This window comes from Paroedura picta, chromosome 16, assembly GCF_049243985.1.
Source record: "Paroedura picta isolate Pp20150507F chromosome 16, Ppicta_v3.0, whole genome shotgun sequence".
Taxonomy (NCBI): Eukaryota; Metazoa; Chordata; class Lepidosauria; order Squamata; family Gekkonidae; genus Paroedura; species Paroedura picta.
Genome location: NC_135384.1, coordinates 14765172 through 14791355, shown reverse-complemented (window position 1 = coordinate 14791355; position 26184 = coordinate 14765172). Strand labels below are relative to the sequence as shown.

Below are 26184 nucleotides of genomic sequence, written 5' to 3'. Positions count from 1 at the left end.
GGACAGAGACAAGCTACCACTAACTGAACTTTATTTTGATTCAGGAAAAAAATCAGAATGAAACTTATACTGATGACAAAGGAGGAAAATGGAGGAAAAGCAGGTTACAAGGAAGATGCTGTTGCTTTTATGGCTGTCCCATGCTCTGTGCATGAAACATCCCATTCAGTGCACCACAACTGTTGACCCTCTTCCTATTCCTCATGCATTTTACCTGCCAGGTGACCTGATTGTGGGTGAGATTCCTTCTCAAATCTTATACATACCCAGCATTCCTTCATTTAATGCACAGCCTGCCAATTTGTTCATTTCTGAACCTATGTAAGTCTCATTTCATATGTTTTGTATATTTTCTTTATTCAGCTAAATATCCATGTGTAGGATTGGATTTCAGTAGAGCAGCACTGAAGGGGCCAACGAGAGTTTGAGCATATCTGCTTTTGAAAGCTCCCTTCATGTGTGGTGGTTTAAAAAAAAAAGAAAGAAAGGGGAAATTCAGTCTTCTCTTGAGGAAGAAAATCTCAAAAATGATAGATGATGATGATGATGATGATGTCATTCATGGATGGTCAAAAACAGGAGCAGAGTGAGGTATTGTGAGGAGAAGGAGAAAGAGGGAAGAATGAGCATATATTTCTATGACATATACATAAGCTTAGTCCATCAGCACTGAAGAGCCCAAGAAGACTTCCAGAGTAAAAGCTTTTGAAAACTTCCTTTATGTATGTTGAGTTTAGTTTCATGGAATAAAACCTCTAACATAATTGGTGGATGGCAGGAAAAGGTGCAGAGAATGATGGAGTAGAGAGACGCAGAAAGGGGAAGGGTTTAGCTTTCCATGGTATGTGTCCTTAGTAAAGATCTGAGGGATCATGTCTAAATCTTCACAGAACAGGAGGATGTTGAAGATGGATCTGAAGGTAGTAAAAGAGTTGACATCATTCTGTTAGGGGCAAAAGGAACCCAGTGTTAAGATTGGTAGCTTAGTGAACAAGGCATCTTTGGATGATTCGTGTTTTGACGGTCAAAAAATAGCCACCAGAGGCAGGATACATCAGGGTACAGTAATGAAAGGGAATGAGCGGTAGGGAGTGCCCATATTCAACCAGTGCTACACCATCTGCATTGGTTACCAGTCTTCCAGATCAAGTTTTAGGTTCTGGTTTTAACCTTTAAGGCTATACCTGGGTCCGGCTTATCTGCGGGACCGCTTATCTGCTTATGTCCCCCGCAGGGCTCTTCGCTCTGCAGGTATGAATTTACTGGTGGCCTCATGCTCCCAGGACATGTGCCTGGCCTCGACCAGGGCCAGGGCTTTTTCAGTCCTAGCACCAACCTGGTGGAACGAGCTCCAGGAAGAGCCTGCAAGATGGAGCTCTTCCACCAGGCATATGGTTGAACCCAGGTGACTCCCAGCGCTATCAGCTGTGGATCTCTAGCTGAAACCAACTAAGTCCCTCACTCCTAGGTAGAGAGTAATAGACCATTGCTGGATGGGGGGAGGGAACTGGGTTATATATTTATTATCCACCATCGTGATGTTTTGTTTTAATTACAATTTGATGTTTTTATGGGACTTTATTGTTCTTACGTATCTCTACAAACCGCCACGAGACATTTGAGAGTGGTGGTATATAAATATTAAAAAAATAAAATAAATAAAGGTCAATAAGTGTTTCAAGATTATCTACAACTCTCTTTGTAGATCAGTGCCAAAGAATTACCAGCACAACTTGGCCTTGGCTTTTGCTGTCAAAGAGATCAATGGGGACCCCAACATCTTACCAAACATCACTTTGGGGCTTCGTATCCTCAATAGCTACTACAATGCAAGGATGACCTCCAAAGCTACCTTGAGTTTGCTTTCGTCACAACACAGGTTTTTCCCAAATTTCAAGTGTGTGACATTGAACACTCTCATTGCAGTCATTGGAGGGGTGAGTTCACATGTATCTGCCCATATTGCCAGCATAGGAAACATTTATAAAATACCACAGGTAGGCCATCCATTCACTGCCTCAACATATGTTTAAAGTTTTGATTCATTCTCTAAACATAAAGTATATATATATATTTCCTCTAGCTCACTTATGGATCATTTTCCACGGTGCAAGAGAACAAATTGCTGCTCTCCTCCATGTATCAGATGGTGCCCAATGAAGCCACCCAGTATTTGGGAGTTATCCGACTATTTCACCACTTCAGGTGGACGTGGATTGCACTGTTTGCTCAGGAAGATGACAGCGGGGACAAGTTCCTGGAGATCTTGGTGCCAATGCTCTCTGGGAATGACATCTGTGTTGACTTTACTGCCAGATTACCAGCAGACACATTTATTGCAAATGAACTAAATGATTTCTTCAGAAAGGCAGAATTTTTTACTGCTCACTTTGAAACCAAAGCCAATGTATGTTTTGTATATGGAGAAGGCTCATCCATGGTAAGTTTGAGAATATTGTTGATGGTTGGATCCTTCCTTTCATTTCCTCCTGTGCATAAGGTGTGGATTCTTACCTGCCACTGGGAATTTGAACTACTGTCTACACAAAGAGATTGGGATATAGAAATGTTCCATGGTGCACTATCCTTTGCAGTTCACTCCAATCAGCCACCGGGGTTCAACAGATTCCTGATGTCGATAAGCCCTTCCTGGGCAAAAGGAGACAGTTTTATCCAGAACTTCTGGGAGCAGGCATTCAATTGCTTAATGAAAACATCCAGTGTTCAAGGAGGCAGCAAGGAAATGTGCAGTGGAGAGGAGAAGCTGGATTCTCTTCCAGTTGTGTTGTTTGAAATGCAGATGTCTGGCCACAGTTATAATGTCTACAATGCTGTCTATGCTGTGGCACATGCTTTGCATGCCACCTATGGATCTATCTCTAGACTCAAAGGAATGGAAGAAGGCAGGATTCTACAGTTCTATGATGTGCAACCATGGCAGGTAATTGCTTCACAAATGTTACATCTGATGGTCATTTGCCACTTCTACAGCAGTCTTGCCTCCTTTGTTATTTATTTCATTTAATATTTCAAGTATTTATAGATGTCAATTTAAAACGATTTTCCAAATACATAACTTATCAAAATGCCATAGCATAAAAACAAAGCCTACAAAAAAAATCAAGAGCAACAAAACAGTTAAAACTTCAATATGCATATGTGAAAAGTGAACCAGAAATATCACTCAGAGCAAGCAACTTGTTCAAACATTCGGCACTACAATGAAATCCCTGAAATGATTAAAACACAGAAACCTTTTCCGCATTGTGCAGAATAAATGAATGAAAAGCAACCCATGAGGAACAGCTTTACTCAGAGAGAGTGGGATGATCAGTGTGTCTTTAGCTTCTTTCTAAAGATTGCAGATGTTTAGCCAAGAACGTCTCTTTTCAGTGGAAAGCCAGAGCTGGCCACTAAAGAGGAAAATATCCTTTTCGGTCCCGGCCCCGACATGGTGGAATGAGCTCCCAGGAAAGCCGAGGGCCATGATGGAGCTCTCACATTACTGCAGGGAGTGCAACACAAGGTTGAGGCTAGTGCTAAAACCTGCATGGCATCTCCTCAGGTTTGGTTTGCTACTATATCTAAACTCCCACATCTAGAGAGGGCTGCTTGGGGGACTAGATAAATTTGGCTGCCAATCTTTTGGTTTGTAAAGCCTCAGGGCTAAGTGGAGGGGTTTAATATAGGGGGTTTTATGAGGGTTTTATGTATATAAACTTTGTATGTATATAAACTTTGGAAAATGGCAGGTTATAAGTTCAAATAATAATAATAATAATAGTAACAACAATAACAATAATAATATCTGGATTTCTCTCTTCACTGTGCCATAGAGGGCATACTGATCAGGCCATCCTCAGTATATTATTATTTTGCAAGAGGAAAGTCATGTGGACTGGAGAGCAAATTATTGAGTTGGGTAGTCCACTCTTTAGATAACATGGTTTTAAGTAACAGGGGGCTTTACGGGGAAGAAATAGAAGCTCATTTTATTTTGCTTAAAACAAACTCAATGAGTGTACCTGTAAGGCTATGTGTCTAGTATACTTGTAAGTTTTGGGGAACAGAAGAAATGCTTGGCCATCATATCCGGCCAACCTGGAAGAAATCAAAGCCTTGAAAATCATGACCAAATGAAGCCTCTACATGCAGGATAATACTTGGAGCATCCATCAAAATTGATAAAGCGACCAATGAAATACAGAGTTGGATGACTTAAACTAGTTACACATCCATATTGGGAACCAGATTACGTGCAGAGAACTGAAATCCGATTTAGAAGAGGTCAAATCTTCGAATTCAAATTGCCTCCTTATCAGTGTATTACCATTGTATTCTATGGATTGACAATCATTTTTTTAATGCTGATAAAAATGGTATTCAATGTTCTTGGCCTTCTCACAATTCCACTCAGGTTGTAGTCATTTAAACTTTTCACTGACTTAGTTAACATGTATCAGCCAGAATCATCTATTCATACTTGGCCATATTTGCAAAGCTTATTATTATATCTATTTTATATCCCCCAATTCCATGGTGGGTGCAGGGCAAGTAACATCAATCAGCTAAAAAAAATTACACACACACATTCATCAGTTTTAGGTTAAACAATATGTATAATATTATTTTTAAAACCACTTATCCTATCTAAATGAGATATTACCCAACTGGGGAGTGCATGTTGGATTGTTCTAGAAGAATTGGATAGGTTCTTAAGTGGGGAGGTGATCGTCTCTTTGATGTTATTTCCTGGTCTCAACCATAATCTTGGTGGAATAGTTCTGTCTTCAGGCACTTGGGCCCTTTACAGGCCCTAATCTCACTTGGAAGAGCATTCCACCAAGCTGCAGCCAAAGCCAAAAAAGTCCTAGGCATGATGAAGGCCAGTTTTAACTCTTTGTGAACATTTCTTTCTCTGCTAGCTCCATCATTTTCTAAGGACCATCAAGTTCAACAATAGTGCTGGAGACACTGTGTCTTTTGATGAAAACAGAGAACTAAATACTGGTTTTGATGTTATAAACTTGGTTACATTCCCCAATGGCTCTTTTACAAGAGTGAAAGTGGGAAGGCTGGATCCTCGGTCTCCGCTAGGCAAAGAGCTGACCCTTCATGATGATCACATTGTGTGGCATGGAACATTTAACCAGGTGAGACACAGAGACTGAATTTTGAACTTTCGAATGAGAGTTCTTATCTTTTCTATCTAATGATATTAGAACAAATAAGGATTGTATCAGAAGCAACCAGCTGGGTGACCTTCGGCTCGTCACGGCACTGATAAAATTGTTCTGACTGGGCAGTAATATTAGCACGCTCTCAGCCTCACCCACCCCACAGGGTGTCTGTTGTGGGGAGAGGAAAGGGAAGGCAACTGTAAGTCGCTTTGAGCCTCCTTCAGGAAGGGAAAAGCAGCATATAAGAACCAACTCTTCTTCTTCTTCTTTTTCTTCTTCTTGTTAGAATCATAGAATCATAGAATCATAGAGTTGGAAGGGGCCATACAGGCCATCTAGTCCAACCCCCTGCTCAACGCAGGATCAGCCTTAAGCATCCTAAAGCATCCAAGAAAAGTGTGTATCCAACCTTTGCTTGTAGACTGCCAGTGACTTCTTCTTTCTTCTTCTTTCTTCTTTATTTCTTCTTTCTTTCTTTCTTCTTTCTTTCTTCTTTCTTCTTTCTTCTTTCTCCTTCTCCTTCTCCTTCTCCTTCTTCTACTTCTTCTTTTACCTCAGGGCAATGAATTAGTGAAAGTTTTTACCTAGTGGGCTGGATTCAACATGTTCCACTGATGAGAAGGGCAGGAAAAGACTGCGTTGACCACTCAAAAAAATTGCATTGGAATTAGGAGATTATCCAAACAAAACCATTCTGTGGTTAGGATCATAGTAAGGAGGGGAATTACCAAATTTGAAGAAAATGTTCAGTTTCAACGTTTATCTCAAAGAACTTTCCCAAAAGTTTAATTGTTGCTTTCTGCTCATATGGTTCCATCATAGAACATAGTTTAACTCTTTTGAAATAATGTGTTTCAATCATGCTAAAATGTCACAGAATCATTTACATCAAATAACGATTCTTTTCTAAAAGTGGTTTGAATGTAGCAGAAGTATTCAATGACTTTAAATACTGGAACCAGAGTGGAATGATGACCTCTGGTAATGGGTACAGGTGCTCTGGGACTCGTATGAAAGATCAATGAGTGGAATGACAAACTCCAGAGGATCAGATATGTTCTAGAAAGTCCAAGACTTGAATGAAAGACTGTGTGATGGAAATCATTGTTCAGCAATTGGGTATCATACACTGATTTCAATTATAAAGGTTGTCATTCCACATGGGGATCCATCATTCCAGTTCCAGAACACATCTGCTACTCTTAGGGGATGACATTCTGTTCTGGTGGATGGCATTCCAGTCCCAGAACACTTCTGCTCCTCTGAGTGTTCTCCTCCTACTGTGTGGGATGTCAACTACAATCCCAAAATTATTATATGACTTCCAGCTACCATCATTCTACAATGGGTGGTCATCATGCCAGTCCCAAAATACTTCAACTACTCCAGAACTGTCATTCTGTTGCTCCAAGGTGTTGTCCTTCCACTTTAAATACAGAAATCCCAAGCCCAGAAATCTTCTGCAGCTCCCAGGGAATATTATTCTACTCTGCAACCTGCTATTCCAGTCACAGAACAATTGTGGTATTCTCATAACTTTCCACTGTGGACCATCATTCTAGTCCCAAAGAACTCGGGCTCAGCCCTGTGATATTCAACCAAAATCCATCCTGCATTTGAAGCGTGCTATATTTTTCATAAACTATTTCAATCAAGCCCTTTTAATTTTGTTTTAATTTATTTCTTAATGGAAAAAAAACTAGGTACAGGGGTTGGCACAGATTCATCTTTAACATCCAACTAAAACTTAAGAACATTATCGAGTGCTACTGTATCTAGACGGTACAATTTTCATGGCCCGGGACCGCCATTGATGCAGTGGGAGGGGCAGGCTAGGAGATACACATGGGTAAAAGAGAGGCATCATGAGGCACACGCAGCTTAGGAGGCCTCATGGCACCACATGATTAGCCAGTTAGGGGGGAGATCAGTGCAGGCTCAAGAGAGTGCTTTGTGCCCATCGTCCTCTTGCCGGGGTGAAGTGGAGAAGATCCCCACCAGCCTTCGGTAGTTGAGTTAAGCTTTTGCCTGGGTTTGTTGGTTGGTTTAGGTCACAACACAATTTGAGCTTTGATTTCAGGATGTTACAGTCACAGCTTGTGGATTGGCAAGAGGTGGAGCCGGCTTGCTGGGGAGGAGGCCTTGCATGGTGAACTCCCCAAAAGGGAGACTCTTTAAAGAGGTAGCAGACCTATGAGCAGGTGCCTAACTTAGCTAGGGGAGACACAGAATTCTGGACTGGGATGGATCGATCAAGAGTTTTGCACCTCCTCCAGTGTCCCAAGTGTTCACTTTCCTTGGTTAGGCATGACAGCGGCTTAAGGGTTCCAAGTTCCCAGCTGGGAACTATAGGACATTGCAAGCCACTGTCTGGGGGTTAGAGCAGTCGGCCTACTGCAAAGTGGCTCCCAAACTCCTGCCATGCCAACACCATAAAGGAGCTATGTTTAAATAAAGCTGTGGCCTTTTTAATGCCAAAACATATGTGAGCATCTATTATTCGCCCGGACTCCCTCCCTGCAAGCCAATTGTCATGAAAATAAGCATTGTGATCCTCCTCTGTTCAACAAGAACGTTGTGGTGCCAGCTTTCTGTAGAAACAGGGCAAGGATTGCAAGAATAACATTAGGATTCAGTGACTATGTCTGTGTTACTAATAGTCCTTTTGTCTTATGGACAGGTGGTGCCTCTTTCTCTCTGCAATGAACGTTGTCATCCTGGCTATAGCAAGCAAAAGAAGGAAGGGGAGAAGTTTTGCTGCTATGATTGCGTTCCATGCCCAGAAAGGACCATTTCTCAGGATGAGGGTAGGAAGCATAACTTTGGGACATGAGAACTAAAATCCTGAAAGATGAATGATTTGTGTAATATGCAAAAAAGATAGTACTGTTGATAAGACTATGATTGTTGTTATGTGCGAAGTCGTGTCCGACCCATCGCGACCCCATGGACAATGATCCTCCAGGCCTTCCTGTCCTCTACCATTCCCTGGAGTCCATTTAAGTTTGCACCTACTGCTTCAGTGACTCCATCCAGCCACCTCATTCTCTGTCGTCCCCTTCTTCTTTTGCCCTCGATCGCTCCCAGCATTAGGCTCTTCTCCAGGGAGTCCTTCCTTCTCAAAGACTATGATAGAACCTCCCAATTTCCACTCCATGGAAAGAGTACCGGAGATTAGAAAATTTTTCACTCCATGGAAACGAGTAGGTAGTGAGTAGGCCTGTAAGCAAACTCGAGTGGAACGCTTTTGCCTCAGATCTGAATCATTGAGGAAGAATCAGAAAACAGGATAAATATACCTAGGAGCCCATTCTGATTGCCACGAAGTTGTATGGTTTATATACCTAATACACCTAATAAGAATGAATGAGAGACTAATTATTTTTCGCATTCTGATTTCAGTTGTCTTATCTATATCATTGGGAAATCAATGGTGTAGTTTCTTTGCATTGAATTCAGATTTGCACCAAGCAAATAATAACCTGATAGACTTAGCTTGTCATTCCTGTATGACCTATGAAACTGTTAAACATCTCCGTTACGCTGTGTACTAATTTATTGTGCAACCTCTGTTCATATGTATGGACTGGCAATTCCTATTTCACTCTGTCTGAAGAAATATGCATGCTCAGAAAAGGATGCACCAGGAATAAAATGTGGTTGGTCTTATAGTTGCCATCAGACTCACATTTTGCTATATGGTGGATGGAATGCTGAGATAATTTCTGCCCCAAAGCAATTTAGTAATCTCTTGACAGAAATGAGATCAGAATGATCGTCTTTGATGCCATTTGATGCCAGTATTTGATGCCATTATCTAGTCACTGATCAGATTTTTGAGATATTTCAACTTCTTTTTCAGACATGGATGCTTGTATGAAATGTCCACAAGATGAGTATGCCAACATGAAGAAAAATCAATGCATCCCCAAGGTCCACATTTTCCTCTCTTACAGAGAAATATCTGGCATCACATTAGCTATCTTATCTATTTCTTTCTCTCTGATCACAGCTTTGGTGCTTGGGATTTTCATAAAGCACCAGGAAACTCCCATTGTCAAAGCCAACAACCGGAGCCTCACCTACATTCTCCTCATCTCCCTTCTTCTCTGCTTCCTCTGCTCCTTGCTCTTCATTGGAAGACCTTTCCAGGTGACCTGCCTTCTCCGACAAACTGCTTTTGCCATTGTCTTCTCTGTGGCCATTTCCAGTGTGTTGGCCAAAACCATCACAGTTGTTTTAGCCTTTGTGGCTACCAAACCAGGATCCAGGATAAGGAGATGGTTTGGGAAAAGAATGGCAACTTCTGTGGTCTTTTTCTGTTCCTTTATTCAAGCAGGCATTTGTACTCTTTGGCTAAGTACTTCCCCTCCCTTCCCTGATATGGACATGCATTCATTTGCAGGGGAAATCATCCTGCAGTGTAATGAGGGCTCAGCGGCCATGTTTTACTGTGTCTTGGGATATATGGGCATCCTGGCCACTGCCAGCTTCTCTGTAGCTTTCTTTGCGAGGAAGTTACCCGACAGTTTTAATGAAGCCAAGTTCCTCACCTTTAGCATGTTGGTCTTTTGCAGTGTTTGGGTGTCCTTTCTTCCAACCTACCTGAGCACCAAAGGGAAATCCATGGTGGCTGTGGAGATCTTTTCCATCTTGGCCTCTAGTGCTGGCTTGCTGGGCTGTATCTTCTGCCCTAAATGCTACATCATTATTCTAAAACCTGAATTGAATGCCAGGGATCAATTAATAAAGAGAAAAATGTGACAGGAATATAATGCTATTTTCACTTGGAGAATGTAGTAGCCAACTCTGGTAGGGAACATTCCTGGAGATTTAGAATCACTGAATCATAAAATCATAGATCTAGAAGGGGCCATAGAGGCCACATAGCTCAAACCCCTGCTCAATGCAGGATGAGCCAAAGGCATCCATGATGAATATCTGTCCAGACACTGCTTGAACACTGCCAGTGGTGTGGCGCTCACTACCTTTTCATGTTGCTTATTTAAGGTGGAGCCTGAGGACAGTGTGGTTTGTGGACAAACATGACCTTAGTGGGGTACACCATGAATGCCATCTCCAAGGCTGCCATTACCTACTTGAGTACTAAAGTTTTTTGTCTGGGGGACAGTTGTAATTGAGAGAGCTCTCCAGACCCACCTGGAGCCTGGCAACCAAATTTCAGACTTTTTCATGGAAACAGTTAGGAAATCAAAGGCTGTAGAAAATTATGGTGGCTATAATATAATAGAAGAAGGAGAAGAAGGTCACTTTTCTCTGCCTCAAGGAGTCTCAAAGCAGTTTATAATCTCCTTTTCTTTCCACTCCCCACAACCGACACAATGTGAGGTAAGTGAGGCTGAGAGAATCTTGATATTACTTTTTGGTCAGAAAAAGCAGTAAAGGCTTATCTGCAGCCGCTGTTGATGCTGTGGAGGAGCAGGCAGCAGGAAGACATGCTGAGAGACTGGGGGGGGCAGGGCGCCACTGGACACATCCCTTGGGTGGGATCCCAGTGGCAAGGGGACCTGCATTCCCAGCAATGAAACTGGATGCTCCCCAGGTTGCTGATGGAATCTGGGTTCTTGTGGTCAGCCAACTACAAGTTAGTCTCCCTCTCCCATGCTGTGCCCTCACTCCTGCAGAGTAGTAATAAAGCTGTGACCTTGTTTAAGCCAATGAAAATGTGTGTGTCTTCCTTGAGCCCAAGGTGCCCTACTGCAAGTCAACAGCTTTATCCATGGTGTGATGAGCCCAAGGTTACCCGGCTGGCTGCACGTGGCGGAGCAGGAAATCAAACCTGGCTCACCAGATTAGAAGTCTCCAACTCCTAGCCAGTACACCAAGCTGGTTCTCTTGTATAGCTTAAGAATGTAAGGGGAACGGTTCACTATCATAAAAATACTCCCCTCTGCCATAAAAGTGAAGCATTTTTAAGGTGCTACTTATAGGAATCGTTTTACTTTTCTGTTCCTGAGAAATAAGAGAGCATCTTCTTTGATCACCCATGAAAAAAATGTTGATTATCATGAGTTGTTCAGGACTAAAAGGCTTATAAAATATTGGTGTTCAGATAGAAAAATGTCTAGAATTGCTTCAAACATGCTCTAGGGTCATCACACAAGTATTTCAGACTTATTTGTGCAAAAACTCAAGAAATCATATCAGTTTAGAAAATGGGGATGGCTCAATGACAACATATGAACATATGAAGGAAATAAGGAGAGTGGTTCACTATCGTAAAAATATCTCCTTCCCCTATTAAAGCATTTTTAATGCACGGCTTAAAGGATAAATTTCACTTTTATGTTGCTTAGATGTAAGAGAGAAACTTCTTTGATCATCCACAAAATCTTTGAAGAGTCACCTATAAAAACTTTGAAGAGTAAGTATCATGAGCCCTTCATGATCAAAAGCCATATGAGATTGGCAGTCAGATAGAAAAGAATTAGGATATACTGAATTAAAAATATGGCTTGATGAAACCCAGTGTCCATAAGTGCATATCTATCTATCCCAACTTAGCATTTTCAGGCTCAGTCTTGCAATCAAAAGGAGACTGGGCGGATGGTGTCATTGGGGGGTGGCTGTTCATGGCAGTGTGACATCACTTCTGGGTTCCCAGAAAGAGAAGTTCATCCTCTCTAGTAATCCTTGGAAGTGACATCATATTGTATCAATGAAGAATTTTTAAAATCTGATTTTCAAATCATGCAAACCTGCAACAGAGGACAGATGGTGCCTTTTATACTTATACTAGGGACCAAGCCCGTTGTACTCGTAAATACAATGGGTGCTAGGTGTGCTTCTGGTTCTGGGAGTAAGCCTTTCTCTCCACCCCCCCCAAAATCCCGGCAGCAGAGCGGCCATTCCGCTGGGCCCAGAAGCACACCCGCGGCCTTCCTGAAGTCTGGACTCTGAGGCATTGTATGATTTTCAAGTCCCATCTCCAAAACTCCAGGAATAGCCAGGGGTAGCCAACCTCCAGGTGGGGCCTGGAGACCTCCAGGAATTACAGCTCATCTTCATAGCATAAAGATCAGCCCCCCAGCCAGAAAGGGCTACTTTGGACAGGGTTGAGGTAGAGAAGAAACATTTAAGGCCTCCCACAAAGGTTGTTGTTGAATTGAAAGAATGGAGGCCTACTGCACAGGATTGTTGTGCAGATGAAACAGGAGAAAAAAGAACCTCCACAATAGCATCCAGTTTCTTCTGCAGAATAATGCTGTGTAGTGGCCTCAAATCTGCAGAAAGTTGTGAAGAAGAAATACACATGGCTTGGCTGTGTCTAACCCCCGGGGAAAACATTACTTTGAGAAGGGGCTTTTCTGTGGCCTCTCAGTCAGCTGTTTGGCAGAAGGATAAATCCCCCCCCAAAGGAATGGCTACTACCATGCCCAGAGGCTCCCCTGCGTTGCTCTTGGAAATGACTCCCTCCCCTCAGTCAGGGGTTGTTAAAGGATCCATCCCAGCAGGCCTGAAGAGAGCCTTGGGGTAAAAAGAGATGGCACAGCTCTTTTTGATAATTTTGATTTAAAAGAGAAGTTCCTTTTGAAATGCAAATAAACATTGCAAGTTTCTAAAGCAGCAGAACTACTCAGTTATTCAATAAGCAAATGGGGCATATACTCTCTAAAGAATAGTTCTGTCTCATGTAACTGGAGAAGGGGTATTGTCTTCTTGGGATCTTTTCTATCAAAACAGAATGGCATTTTGTCTTCAAGTAGAAATATAAGTTCAAGAATAACATGCATAATTCCGTTCCGGTTGTTGGGAGCTACAGGTAGTACTTCATCAGTATACCTGATTTGGAGCATTATGCATATAATGCAGAAAAAAACAGAAGTTGCCTCAACTAGCCACAATGAAAAAGTTTCATATCTTCACACATTTCCCCTTAAATTATTACAATTACATGCATGCACATCAAATTAAATTGTGACAAATTCAGATTGCCATCTGAGACCAAGGCCAGAACTATTAGCACCACTATAATTAGAAAGGCATGCCACCATCATTAGTTCTTCCTTCTGCTAGGCAAAAACATTTCCAGGGACTCCTTAAGAGTAATCCCTGTACAGAAAAAAAACCAGCAATGGATAGGGCTCAGATGCAGGGACAGAGGGGGTTCAATCAGCTGTCCATAACATTGCTTCTATTCATAAGTATGGTAGTTTCCCACATTCCTTGACCTGGATCTAGTCCAGTCTTGTTGGTTCTCAGAAGCCCAGCAGAGTTGACCAATGTTAGTGCTTGGATTGTAGACCACCCAGAAAGTTCATGATTGTTCCTCAGAGTAAGGTAATGTTAAACAACTTCTGTTCTTGTCTTGAAAACCTATTGGGGTTGACTGCACTATCTTCCACTATTGTTTTAGGCAGATTTGTTTAACAAATGTTACCCCCTTCTTGTGGCGCAAAGTAGTAAGGCAGCAGACATGCAGTCTGAAGCTCTGCCCGTGAGGCTGGGAGTTCAATCCCAGCAGCCGGCTCAAGGTTGACTCAGTCTTCCATCCTTCCGAGGTCGCTAAAATTGAGTACCCAGCTTGCTGGGGTGTAAACGGTAATGACTGGGGAAGTCACTGGCAAACCACCCTGTATTGAGTTTGCCATGAAAACGCTAGAGGGCATCACCCCAAGGGTCAGACATGACCCGGTGCTTGCACAGGGGATACCTCTACCTTTACTCCCTTCAAAATGCAGTAACGGAATATAACGTAAAATCAAAAGAATCCTATAATAGGGAGGGAGAATATAAACCATCAAGTCCAACCCACAGCTCAATGCAGGATCAGTCTAAAGCCTCCAGGATATGGATTGGTGCTTGAAGACTGGCATTGAAGGGAGTTTTCTATCCATCCAGAGTTCTTCCTGGGGGAAATTTGGAAGGTTCATTTTTGACTACACATAAAGGTTATGTAGAGAGTCATGGGACCTAGATTAACAAAAGCCATGTGCCCAGGAAGGAACAATTTGGAAGGACCTAGGTGAGTCTGAGTGAAGACACTAGCAGGATTTGGCATCTGATATCTTTCCTCCTTTGCCTCTCACTTCTGCTTCATTTTGGAAAGAAAGGACTTTACCACCCTACTGTAATATTTTGAAATTTGGGAAAAGTGAGGAGAAACATATTGCAACATTTTGGTTTTCATCACTCTTCCACTGCTTAGACCACTAAAGATCTGCTTTACAATTGACATTTTACAAAGTAAATCAGTTTCAGCCATTGTTCTGGGATATAGCTGGTTTAGAGGGAGTTGGGACAAAGGAACAGCTTGTTCATCCAGAAAGGAGAACAGGAGAAAGCATTGCAATCACATGGCAAAAAGTAATGAAGTTAAAGGGACAGAGACAAGCTGCCACTAACTGAACTTTATTTTGATTCAGGAAAAAAATCGGAATGAAACTTATACTGATGACAAAGGAGGAAAAGCAGGTCACAAGGAAGATGCCGTTGCTTTTATGGCTGTCCCATGCTCTGTGCATGAAACATCCCATTCAGTGCACCACAGCTGTTGACCCTCTTCCTATTCCTCATGCATTTTACCTGCCAGGTGACCTGATTGTGGGTGAGATTCCTTCTCAAATCTTATAAATACCCAGAATTCCTTCATTTAATGCACAGCCTGCCAATTTGTTCATTTCTGAACCTATGTAAGTCTCATTTCATATGTTTTGTATATTTTCTTTATTCAGCTAAATATCCATGTGTAGGATTGGATTTCAGTAGAGCAGCACTGAAGGGGCCAATGAGAGTTTGAGCATATCTGCTTTTGAAAGCTCCCTTCATGTGTGGTGGTTTAAAAAAAAATGAAAGAAAGGGGAAATTCAGTCTTCTCTTGAGGAAGAAAATGTCAAAAATGATAGATGATGATGATGATGATGATGATGTCATTCATGGATGGTCAAAAACAGGAGCAGAGTGTGGTATTGTGAAGAGAAGGAGAAAGAGGGAAGAATGAGCATATATTTCTATGACATATACATAAGCTTTGTCCATCACCAGTGAAGAGCCCAAGAAGAGTTCCAGAGTACAAGCTTTTGAAAACTTCCTTTATGTATGTTGAGTTTTGTTTCATGGAATAAAACCTCTAACATAATTGGTGGATGGCAGGAAAAGGTGCAGAGAATGATGGAGTAGAGAGAAGCAGAAAGGGGAAGGGTTCAGCTTTCCATGGTATGTGTCCTTAGTAAAGATCTGAGGGATCATGTCTAAATCTTCACAGAACAGGAGGATGTTGAAGATGGATCTGAAGGTAGTAAAAGAGCTGACATCATTCTGTTAGGGGCGAAAGAAACCCAGTGTTAAGATTGGTAGCTTAGTGAACAAGGCATCTTTGGATGATTCGTGTTTTGACGGTCAAAAAATAGCCACCAGAGGCAGGATACATCAGGGTACAGTAATGAAAGGGAATGAGCGGTAGGGAGTGCCCATATTCAACCAGTGCTACACCATCTGCATTGGTTACCAGTCTTCCAGATCAAGTTTTAGGTTCTGGTTTTAACCTTTAAGGCTATACCTGGGTCCGGCTTATCTGCGGGACCGCTTATCTGCTTATGTCCCCAGCAGGGCTCTTCACTCTGCAGGTATGAATTTACTGGTGGCCTCATGCTCCCAGGACATGTGCCTGGCCTCAACCAGGGCCAGGGCTTTTTCAGTCCTAGCCCCAACCTGGTGGAACGAGCTCCAGGAAGAGCCTGCAAGATGGAGCTCTTCCACCAGGCATATGGTTGAACCCAGGTGACTCCCAGCGCTCTCAGCTGTGGATCTCTAGCTGAAACCAACTAAGTCCCTCACTCCTAGGTAGAGAGTAATAGACCATTGCTGAATGGGGGGAGGGGACTTGGTTATAAATTTATTATCCATCATCGTGATGTTGTGTTTTAATTACAATTTAATGTTTTCATAGGATTTTATTGTTCTTACAAATCTCTACAAACCGCCACGAGACATTTGAGAGTGGTGGTATATAAATATTAAAAAAATAAAATAAATAAAGGTCAATAAGTGTTTCAAGATTATCTACAACTCTCTTTGTAGATCAGTGCCAAAGAATTACCAGCACAACTTGGCCTTGGCTTTTGCTGTCAAAGAGATCAATGGGGACCCCAACATCTTACCAAACATCACTTTGGGGCTTCGTATCCTCAATAGCTACTACCATTCAAGGATGACCTCCAAAGCTACCTTGAGTTTGCTTTCGTCACAACACAGGTTTTCCCCAAATTTCAAGTGTGTGACATTGAACACTCTCATTGCAGTCATTGGAGGGGTGAGTTCACATGTATCTGCCCATATTGCCAGCATAGGAAACATTTATAAAATACCACAGGTAGGCCATCCATTCACTGCCTCAACATATGTTTAAAGTTTTGATTCATTCTCTAAACATAAAGTATATATATATATTTCCTCTAGCTCACTTATGGATCATTTTCCACGGTGCAAGAGAACAAATTGCTGCTTTCCTCCATATATCAGATGGTGCCCAATGAAGCCACCCAGTATTTGGGAGTTATCCGACTATTTCACCACTTCAGGTGGACGTGGATTGCACTGTTTGCTCGGGAAGATGACAGCGGGGACAAGTTCCTGGAGATTTTGTTACCAATGCTCTCTGGGAATGACATCTGTGTTGACTTTACTGTCAGATTACCAGCAGACACATTTATTGCAAATGAACTAAATGATTTCTTCAGAAAGGCAGAATTTTTTACTGCTCACTTTGAAACCAAAGCCAATGTATGTTTTGTATATGGAGAAGGCTCATCCATGGTATGTTTGAGAATATTGTTGATGGTTGGATCCTTCCTTTCATTTCCTCCCGTGAATAAGGTGTGGATTCTTACCTGCCACTGGGAATTTGAACTACTGTCTACACAAAGAGATTGGGATATAGAAATGTTCCATGGTGCACTATCCTTTGCAGTTCACTCCAATCAGCCACCGGGGTTCAACAGATTCCTGATGTCGATAAGCCCTTCCTGGGCAAAAGGAGACAGTTTTATCCAGAACTTCTGGGAGCAGGCATTCAATTGCTTAATGAAAACATCCAGTGTTCAAGGAGGCAGCAAGGAAATGTGCAGTGGAGAGGAGAAGCTGGATTCTCTTCCAGTTGTGTTGTTTGAAATGCAGATGTCTGGCCACAGTTATAATGTCTACAATGCTGTCTATGCTGTGGCACATGCTTTGCATGCCACCTATGGATCTATCTCTAAACTCAAAGGAATGGAAGAAGGCAGGATTCTACAGTTCTATGATGTGCAACCATGGCAGGTAATTGCTTCACAAATGTTACATCTGATGGACATTTGCCACTTCTACAGCAGTCTTGACTCCTTTGTTATTTATTTCATTTAATATTTCAAGTATTTATAGATGTCAATTTAAAACGATTTTCCAAATACATAACTTATCAAAATGCCATAGCATAAAAACAAAGCCTACAAAAAAAATCAAGAGCAACAAAACAGTTAAAACTTCAATATGCATATGTGAAAAGTGAACCAGAAATATCACTCAGAGCAAGCAACTTGTTCAAACATTCGGCACTACAATGAAATCCCTGAAATGATTAAAACACAGAAACCTTTTCCGCATTGTGCAGAATAAATGAATGAAAAGCAACCCATGAGGAACAGCTTTACTCAGAGAGAGTGGGATGATCAGTGTGTCTTTAGCTTCTTTCTAAAGATTGCAGATGTTTAGCCAAGAACGTCTCTTTTCAGTGGAAAGCCAGAGCTGGCCACTAAAGAGGAAAATATCCTTTTCGGTCCCGGCCCCGACATGGTGGAATGAGCTCCCAGGAAAGCCGAGGGCCATGATGGAGCTCTCACATTACTGCAGGGAGTGCAACACAAGGTTGAGGCTAGTGCTAAAACCTGCATGGCATCTCCTCAGGTTTGGTTTGCTACTATATCTAAACTCCCACATCTAGAGAGGGCTGCTTGGGGGACTAGATAAATTTGGCTGCCAATCTTTTGGTTTGTAAAGCCTCAGGGCTAAGTGGAGGGGTTTAATATAGGGGGTTTTATGAGGGTTTTATGTATATAAACTTTGTATGTATATAAACTTTGGAAAATGGCAGGTTATAAGTTCAAATAATAATAATAATAGTAACAACAATAACAATAATAATATCTGGATTTCTCTCTTCACTGTGCCATAGAGGGCATACTGATCAGGCCATCCTCAGTATATTATTATTTTGCAAGAGGAAAGTCATGTGGACTGGAGAGCAAATTATTGAGTTGGGTAGTCCACTCTTTAGATAACATGGTTTTAAGTAACAGGGGGCTTTACGGGGAAGAAATAGAAGCTCATTTTATTTTGCTTAAAACAAACTCAATGAGTGTACCTGTAAGGCTATGTGTCTAGTATACTTGTAAGTTTTGGGGAACAGAAGAAATGCTTGGCCATCATATCCGGCCAACCTGGAAGAAATCAAAGCCTTGAAAATCATGACCAAATGAAGCCTCTACATGCAGGATAATACTTGGAGCATCCATCAAAATTGATAAAGCGACCAATGAAATACAGAGTTGGATGACTTAAACTAGTTACACATCCATATTGGGAACCAGATTACGTGCAGAGAACTGAAATCCGATTTAGAAGAGGTCAAATCTTCGAATTCAAATTGCCTCCTTATCAGTGTATTACCATTGTATTCTATGGATTGACAATCATTTTTTTAATGCTGATAAAAATGGTATTCAATGTTCTTGGCCTTCTCACAATTCCACTCAGGTTGTAGTCATTTAAACTTTTCACTGACTTAGTTAACATGTATCAGCCAGAATCATCTATTCATACTTGGCCATATTTGCAAAGCTTATTATTATATCTATTTTATATCCCCCAATTCCATGGTGGGTGCAGGGCAAGTAACATCAATCAGCTAAAAAAAATTACACACACACATTCATCAGTTTTAGGTTAAACAATATGTATAATATTATTTTTAAAACCACTTATCCTATCTAAATGAGATATTACCCAACTGGGGAGTGCATGTTGGATTGTTCTAGAAGAATTGGATAGGTTCTTAAGTGGGGAGGTGATCGTCTCTTTGATGTTATTTCCTGGTCTCAACCATAATCTTGGTGGAATAGTTCTGTCTTCAGGCACTTGGGTGCTTTACAGGCCCTAATCTCACTTGGAAGAGCATTCCACCAAGCTGCAGCCAAAGCCAAAAAAGTCCTAGGCATGATGAAGGCCAGTTTTAACTCTTTGTGAACATTTCTTTCTCTGCTAGCTCCATCATTTTCTAAGGACCATCAAGTTCAACAATAGTGCTGGAGACACTGTGTCTTTTGATGAAAACAGAGAACTAAATACTGGTTTTGATGTTATAAACTTGGTTACATTCCCCAATGGCTCTTTTACAAGAGTGAAAGTGGGAAGGCTGGATCCTTGGGCTCCGCTAGGCAAAGAGCTGACCCTTCATGATGATCACATTGTGTGGCATGGAACATTTAACCAGGTGAGAAACAGAGACTGAATTTTGAACTTTTGAATGAGAGTTCTTATCTTTTCTATCTAATGATATTAGAACAAATAAGGATTGTATCAGAAGCAACCAGCTGGGTGACCTTGGGCTCACCATGGCACTGATAAAATTGTTCTGACTGGGCAGTAATATTAGCACGCTCTCAGCCGCACCCACCCCACAGGGTGTCTGTTGTGGGGAGAGGAAAGGGAAGGCAACTGTAAGCCGCTTTGAGCCTCCTTCAGGAAGGGAAAAGCAGCATATAAGAACCAACTCTTCTTCTTCTTCTTTTTCTTCTTCTTGTTAGAATCATAGAATCATAGAATCATAGAGTTGGAAGGGGCCATACAGGCCATCTAGTCCAACCCCCTGCTCAACGCAGGATCAGCCTTAAACATCCTAAAGCATCCAAGAAAAGTGTGTATCCAACCTTTGCTTGTAGACTGCCAGTGACTTCTTCTTCTTTCTTCTTTCTTTCTTCTTTCTTTCTTCTTTCTCCTTCTCCTTCTCCTTCTCCTTCTCCTTCTTCTACTTCTACTTCTACTTCTACTTCTTCTTCTTTTACCTCAGGGCAATGAATTAGTGAAAGTTTTTACCTAGTGGGCTGGATTCAACATGTTCCACTGATGAGAAGGGCAGGAAAAGACTGCTTTGACCACTCAAAAAAATTGCATTGGAATTAGGAGATTATCCAAACAAAACCATTCTGTGGTTAGGATCATAGTAAGGAGGGGAATTACCAAATTTGAAGAAAATGTTCAGTTTCAACGTTTATCTCAAAGAACTTTCCCAAAAGTTTAATTGTTGCTTTCTGCTCATATGGTTCCATCATAGAACATAGTTTAACTCTTTTGAAATAATGTGCTTCAATCATGCTAAAATGTCACAGAATCATTTACATCAAATAACGATTCTTTTCTAAAAGTGGTTTGAATGTAGCAGAAGTATTCAATGACTTTAAATACTGGAACCAGAGTGGAATGATGACCTCTGGTAATGGGTACAGGTGCTCTGGGACTCGTATGAAAGATCAATGAGTGGAATGACAAACTCCAGAGGATCAGATATGTTCTAGAAAGTCCAAGACTTGAATGAAACCCGGTTTGATGGAAATCATTGTTCTGCAATTGGGTATCATACACTGATTTCAATTATAAAGGTTGTCATTCCACATGGGGATCCATCATTCCAGTTCCAGAACACATCTACTACTCTTAGGGGATGACATTCTGTTCTGGTGGATGGCATTCCAGTCCCAGAACACTTCTGCTCCTCTGAGTGTTCTCCTCCTACTGTGTGGGATGTCAACTACAATCCCAAAATTATTATATGACTTCCAGCTACCATCATTCTACAATGGGTGGTCATCATGCCAGTCCCAAAATACTTCAACTACTCCAGAACTGTCATTCTGTTGCTCCAAGGTGTTGTCCTTCCACTTTGAATACAGAAATCCCAAGCCCAGAAATCTTTTGCAGCTCCCAGGGAATATTATTCTACTCTGCAACCTGCTATTCCAGTCACAGAACAATTGTGGTATTCTCATAACTTTCCACTGTGGACCATCATTCTAGTCCCAAAGAACTCGGGCTCAGCCCTGTGATATTCAACCAAAATCCATCCTGCATTTGAAGCGTGCTATATTTTTCATAAACTATTTCAATCAAGCCCTTTTTATTTTGTTTTAATTTATTTCTTAATGGAAAAAAAAACTAGGTACAGGGGTTGGCACAGATTCATCTTTAACGTCCAACTAAAACTTAAGAACATTATCGAGTGCTACTGTATCTAGACGGTACAATTTTCATGGCCCGGGACCGCCATTGATGCAGTGGGAGGGGCAGGCTAGGAGATACACATGGGTAAAAGAGAGGCATCATGAGGCACACGCAGCTTAGGAGGCCTCATGGCACCACATGATTAGCCAGTTAGGGGGGAGATCAGTGCAGGCTCAAGAGAGTGCTTTGTGCCCATCGTCCTCTTGCCGGGGTGAAGTGGAGAAGATCCCCACCAGCCTTCGGTAGTTGAGTTAAGCTTTTGCCTGGGTTTGTTGGTTGGTTTAGGTCACAACACAATTTGAGCTTTGATTTCAGCATGTTACAGTCACAGCTTGTGGATTGGCAAGAGGTGGAGCCGGCTTGCTGGGGAGGAGGCCTTGCATGGTGAACTCCCCAAAAGGGAGACTCTTTAAAGAGGTAGCAGACCTATGAGCAGGTGCCTAACTTAGCTAGGGGAGGCACAGAATTCTGGACTGGGATGGATCGATCAAGAGTTTTGCACCTCCTCCAGTGTCCCAAGTGTTCACTTTCCTTGGTTAGGCCAAGGGTTCCAAGTTCCCAGCTGGGAACTGCAGGACATTGCAAGCCACAGTCTGGGGGTTAGAGCAGTCGGCCTACTGCAAAGTGGCTCCCAAACTCCTGCCATGCCAACACCATAAAGGAGCTATGTTTAAATAAAGCTGTGGCCTTTTTAATGCCAAAACATATGTGAGCATCTATTATTCGCCCGGACTCCCTCCCCGCAAGCCAATTGTCATGAAAATAAGCAGTGTGAACCTCCTCTGTTCAACAAGAACTTTGTGGTGCCAGCTTTCTGTAGAAACAGGGCAAGGATTGCAAGACTAACATTAGGATTCAGTGACTATGTCTGTGTTACTAATAGTCCTTTTGTCTTATGGACAGGTGGTGCCTCTTTCTCTATGCAATGAACGTTGTCATCCTGGCTATAGCAAGCAAAAGAAGGAAGGGGAGAAGTTTTGCTGCTATGATTGCGTTCCATGCCCAGAAAGGACCATTTCTCAGGATGAGGGTAGGAAGCATAACTTTGGGACATGAGAACTAAAATCCTGACAGATGAATGATTTGTGTAATATGCAAAAAAGATAGTACTGTTGATAAGACTACGATAGAACCTCCCAATTTCCGCTCCATGGAAAGAGTACCGGAGATTAGAACATTTTTCACTCCATGGAAACGAGTAGGTAGTGAGTAGGCCTGTAAGCAAACTCGAGTGGAACACTTTTGCCTCAGATCTGAATCATTGAGGAAGAATCAGAAAACAGGATAAATATACCTAGGAGCCCATTCTGATTGCCACGAAGTTGTATGGTTTGTATACCTAATACACCTAATAAGAATAAATGAGAGACTAATTATTTTGGCATTCTGATTTCAGTTGTCTTATCTATATCATTGCGAAATCAATGGTGTAGTTTCTTTGCATTGAATTCAGATTTGCACCAAGCAAATAATAACCTGATAGACTTAGCTTGTCATTCCTGTATGACCTATGAAACTGTTAAACATCTCCGTTACGCTGTGTACTAATTTATTGTGCAACCTCTGTTCATATGTATGGACTGGCAATCCCCATTTCACTCTGTCTGAAGAAATATGCATGCTCAGAAAAGGATGCACCTGGAATAAAATGTGGTTGGTCTTATAGTTGCCATTGGACTCACATTTTGCTATATGAAGAAGAAGAAGAAGAAGAAGAGTTGGTTCTTATATGCCGCTTTTCCCTACCCAAAGGAGGCCCAAAGCGGCTTACAGTCACCTTCCCATTCCTCTCCCCACAACAGACACCCTGTGGGGTGGGTGAGGCTGAGAGAGCCCTGATATCCTGCTGGGTTAGAACAGTTTTATCAGTGCTGTGGCGAGCCCAAGGTCACCCAGCTGGTTGCATGTGGGGGAGCACAGAATCGAACCCGGCAATTAGAAGTTCGCACTCCTAATCACTACACCAAACTGGCTCTCTATGGTGGATGAAATGCCGAGATAATTTCTGTCCCAAAGCAATTAAGTAATCTCTTGACAGAAATGAGATCAGAATGATAGTCTTCATGGTTTGTCGGATATAGTAATGATGTATTTGATGCCATTATCTAGTCACTGATCAAATTTTTGAGATATTTCAACTTCTTTTTCAGACATGGATGCTTGTATGAAATGTCCACAAGATGAGTATGCCAACATGAAGAAAAATCAATGCATCCCCAAGGTCCACAGTTTCCTCTCTTACAGAGAAATATCTGGCATCACATTAGCTATCTTATCTATTTCTTTCTCTCTGATCACAGCTTTGGTGCTTGGGATTTTCATAAAGCACCAGGAAACTCCCATTGTCAAAGCCAACAACCGGAGCCTCACCTACATTCTCCTCATCTCCCTTCTTCTCTGCTTCCTCTGCTCCTTGCTCTTCATTGGAAGACCTTTCCAGGTGACCTGCCTTCTCCGACAAACTGCTTTTGCCATTGTCTTCTCTGTGGCCATTTCCAGTGTGTTGGCCAAAACCATCACAGTTGTTTTAGCCTTTGTGGCTACCAAACCAGGATCCCGGATAAGGAGATGGTTTGGGAAAAGAATGGCAACTTCTGTGGTCCTTTTCTGTTCTTTTATTCAAGCAGGCATTTGTACTCTTTGGCTAAGTACTTCCCCTCCCTTCCCTGATATGGACATGCATTCATTTGCAGGGGAAATCATCCTGCAGTGTAATGAGGGCTCAGCGGTTATGTTTTACTGTGTCTTGGGATATATGGGCATCCTGGCCACTGCCAGCTTCTCTGTAGCTTTCTTTGCAAGGAAGTTACCCGACAGTTTTAATGAAGCCAAGTTCCTCACCTTTAGCATGTTGGTCTTTTGCAGTGTTTGGGTGTCCTTTCTTCCAACCTACCTGAGCACCAAAGGGAAATCCATGGTGGCTGTGGAGATCTTTTCCATCTTGGCCTCCAGTGCTGGCTTGCTGGGCTGTATCTTTTGCCCTAAATGCTACATCATTATTCTAAAACCTGAATTGAATGCCAGGGATCAACTAATAAAGAAAAAAATGTGACAGGAATATAATGCTATTTTCACTTGGAGAATGTAGTAGCCAACTCTGGTAGGGAACATTCCTGGAGATTTAGAATCACTGAATCATAAAATCATAGATCTAGAAGGGGCCATAGAGGCCACATAGCTCAAACCCCTGCTCAATGCAGGATGAGCCAAAGGCATCCATGATGAATATCTGTCCAGACACTGCTTGAACACTGCCAGTGGTGTGGCGCTCACTACCTTTTCATGTTGCTTATTTAAGGTGGAGCCTGAGGACAGTGTGGTTTGTGGACAAACATGACCTTAGTGGGGTACACCATGAATGCCATCTCCAAGGCTGCCATTACCTACTTGAGTACTAAAGTTTCTTGTCTGGGGGACAGTTGTAATTGAGAGAGCTCTCCAGACCCACCTGGAGCCTGGCAACCAAATTTCAGACTTTTTCCTGGAAACAGTTAGGAAATCAAAGCCTGTAGAAAATTATGGTGGCTATAATATAATAGAAGAAGGTGAAGAAGGTCACTTTTCTCTGCCTCAAGGAGTCTCAAAGCAGTTTATAATCTCCTTTTCTTTCCACTCTTGAATCTTGATATTACGTTTTGGTCAGAAAAAGCACCAAAGACTTACCTGCAGCCGCTGTTGATGCTGTGGAGGAGCAGGCAGCAGGAAGACATGCTGAGAGACTGGGGGGGGGGGCATGGCACCACTGGACACTTCTCTTGGGTGGGATCCCAGTGGCAAGGGACCTGCATTCCCAGCAATGAAACTGGATGCTCCCCAGGTTGCTGATGGGGTCTGGGTTCTTGTGGTCAGCCAACTACAAGTTTGTCTCCCTCTCTCATGCTGTGCCCTCACTCCTGCAGAGTAGTAATAAAGCTGTGGCCTTGTTTAAGGCAATGAAAATGAGTGTGTCTTCCTTGAGCCCAAGGTGCCCTACTGGAAGTCAACAGCTTTATCCATGGTGTGATGAGCCCAAGGTTACCCGGCTGGCTGCATGTGGCGGAGCAGGAAATCAAACCTGGCTCACCAGATTAGAAGTCTCCAACTCCTAGCCAGTACACCAAGCTGGTTTTCTTGTATAGCTTAAGAATGTAAGGGGAACAGTTCACTATCATAAAAATACCCCCCTCCGCCATAAAAGTTAAGCATTTTTAAGGTGCTACTTATAGGAATCGTTTTACTTTTCTGTTCCTGAGAAATAAGAGAGCATCTTCTTTGATCACCCATGAAAAACATGTTGATTATCATGAGTTGTTCAGGACTAAAAGGCTTATAAAATATTGGTGTTCAGATAGAAAAATGTCTAGAATTGCTTCAAACATACTCTAGGGCCATCACACAAGTATTTCAGACTTATTTGTGCAAAAACTCAAGAAATCATATAAGTTTAGAAAATGGGGATGGCTACATGACAACATATGAACATATGAAGGGAATAAGGAGAGTGGTTCACTATCGTAAAAATATCTCCTTCCCCTATTAAAGCATTTTTAATGTACGGCTTAAAGGATAAATTTCACTTTTATGTTGCTTAGAAGTAAGAGAGAAACTTCTTTGATCATCCACAAAATCTTTGAAGAATCACCTTTAAAAACTTTGAAGAGTAAGTATCATGAGCCCTTCATGATCAAAAGCCATATGAGATTGGCAGTCAGATAGAAAAGAATTAGGATATACTGAATTAAAAATATGGCTTGAT

The 26184-nt window shown here is 42.0% G+C and overlaps 2 protein-coding genes across 2 annotated transcripts; both read left to right on the top strand.

Annotated features, from left to right (window-relative positions):
- The first annotated feature begins 527 nt into the window (after window positions 1-527).
- Window positions 528-9944, top strand: LOC143825434 (vomeronasal type-2 receptor 26-like). The gene is made up of 7 exons (XM_077313465.1): window positions 528-586; window positions 1706-1937; window positions 2084-2833; window positions 4252-4323; window positions 4926-5153; window positions 7861-7987; window positions 9043-9944. Exons 1-7 carry the CDS (start codon window positions 528-530, stop codon window positions 9942-9944), a joined length of 2370 nt encoding a protein of 789 aa, XP_077169580.1.
- A 4163-nt stretch (window positions 9945-14107) lies between these two features.
- On the top strand, window positions 14108-24501 carry LOC143825433 (vomeronasal type-2 receptor 26-like). The gene is made up of 6 exons (XM_077313464.1): window positions 14108-14166; window positions 16221-16512; window positions 16599-17456; window positions 19438-19665; window positions 22353-22479; window positions 23600-24501. Exons 1-6 carry the CDS (start codon window positions 14108-14110, stop codon window positions 24499-24501), a joined length of 2466 nt encoding a protein of 821 aa, XP_077169579.1.
- Window positions 24502-26184: the final 1683 nt, after the last annotated feature.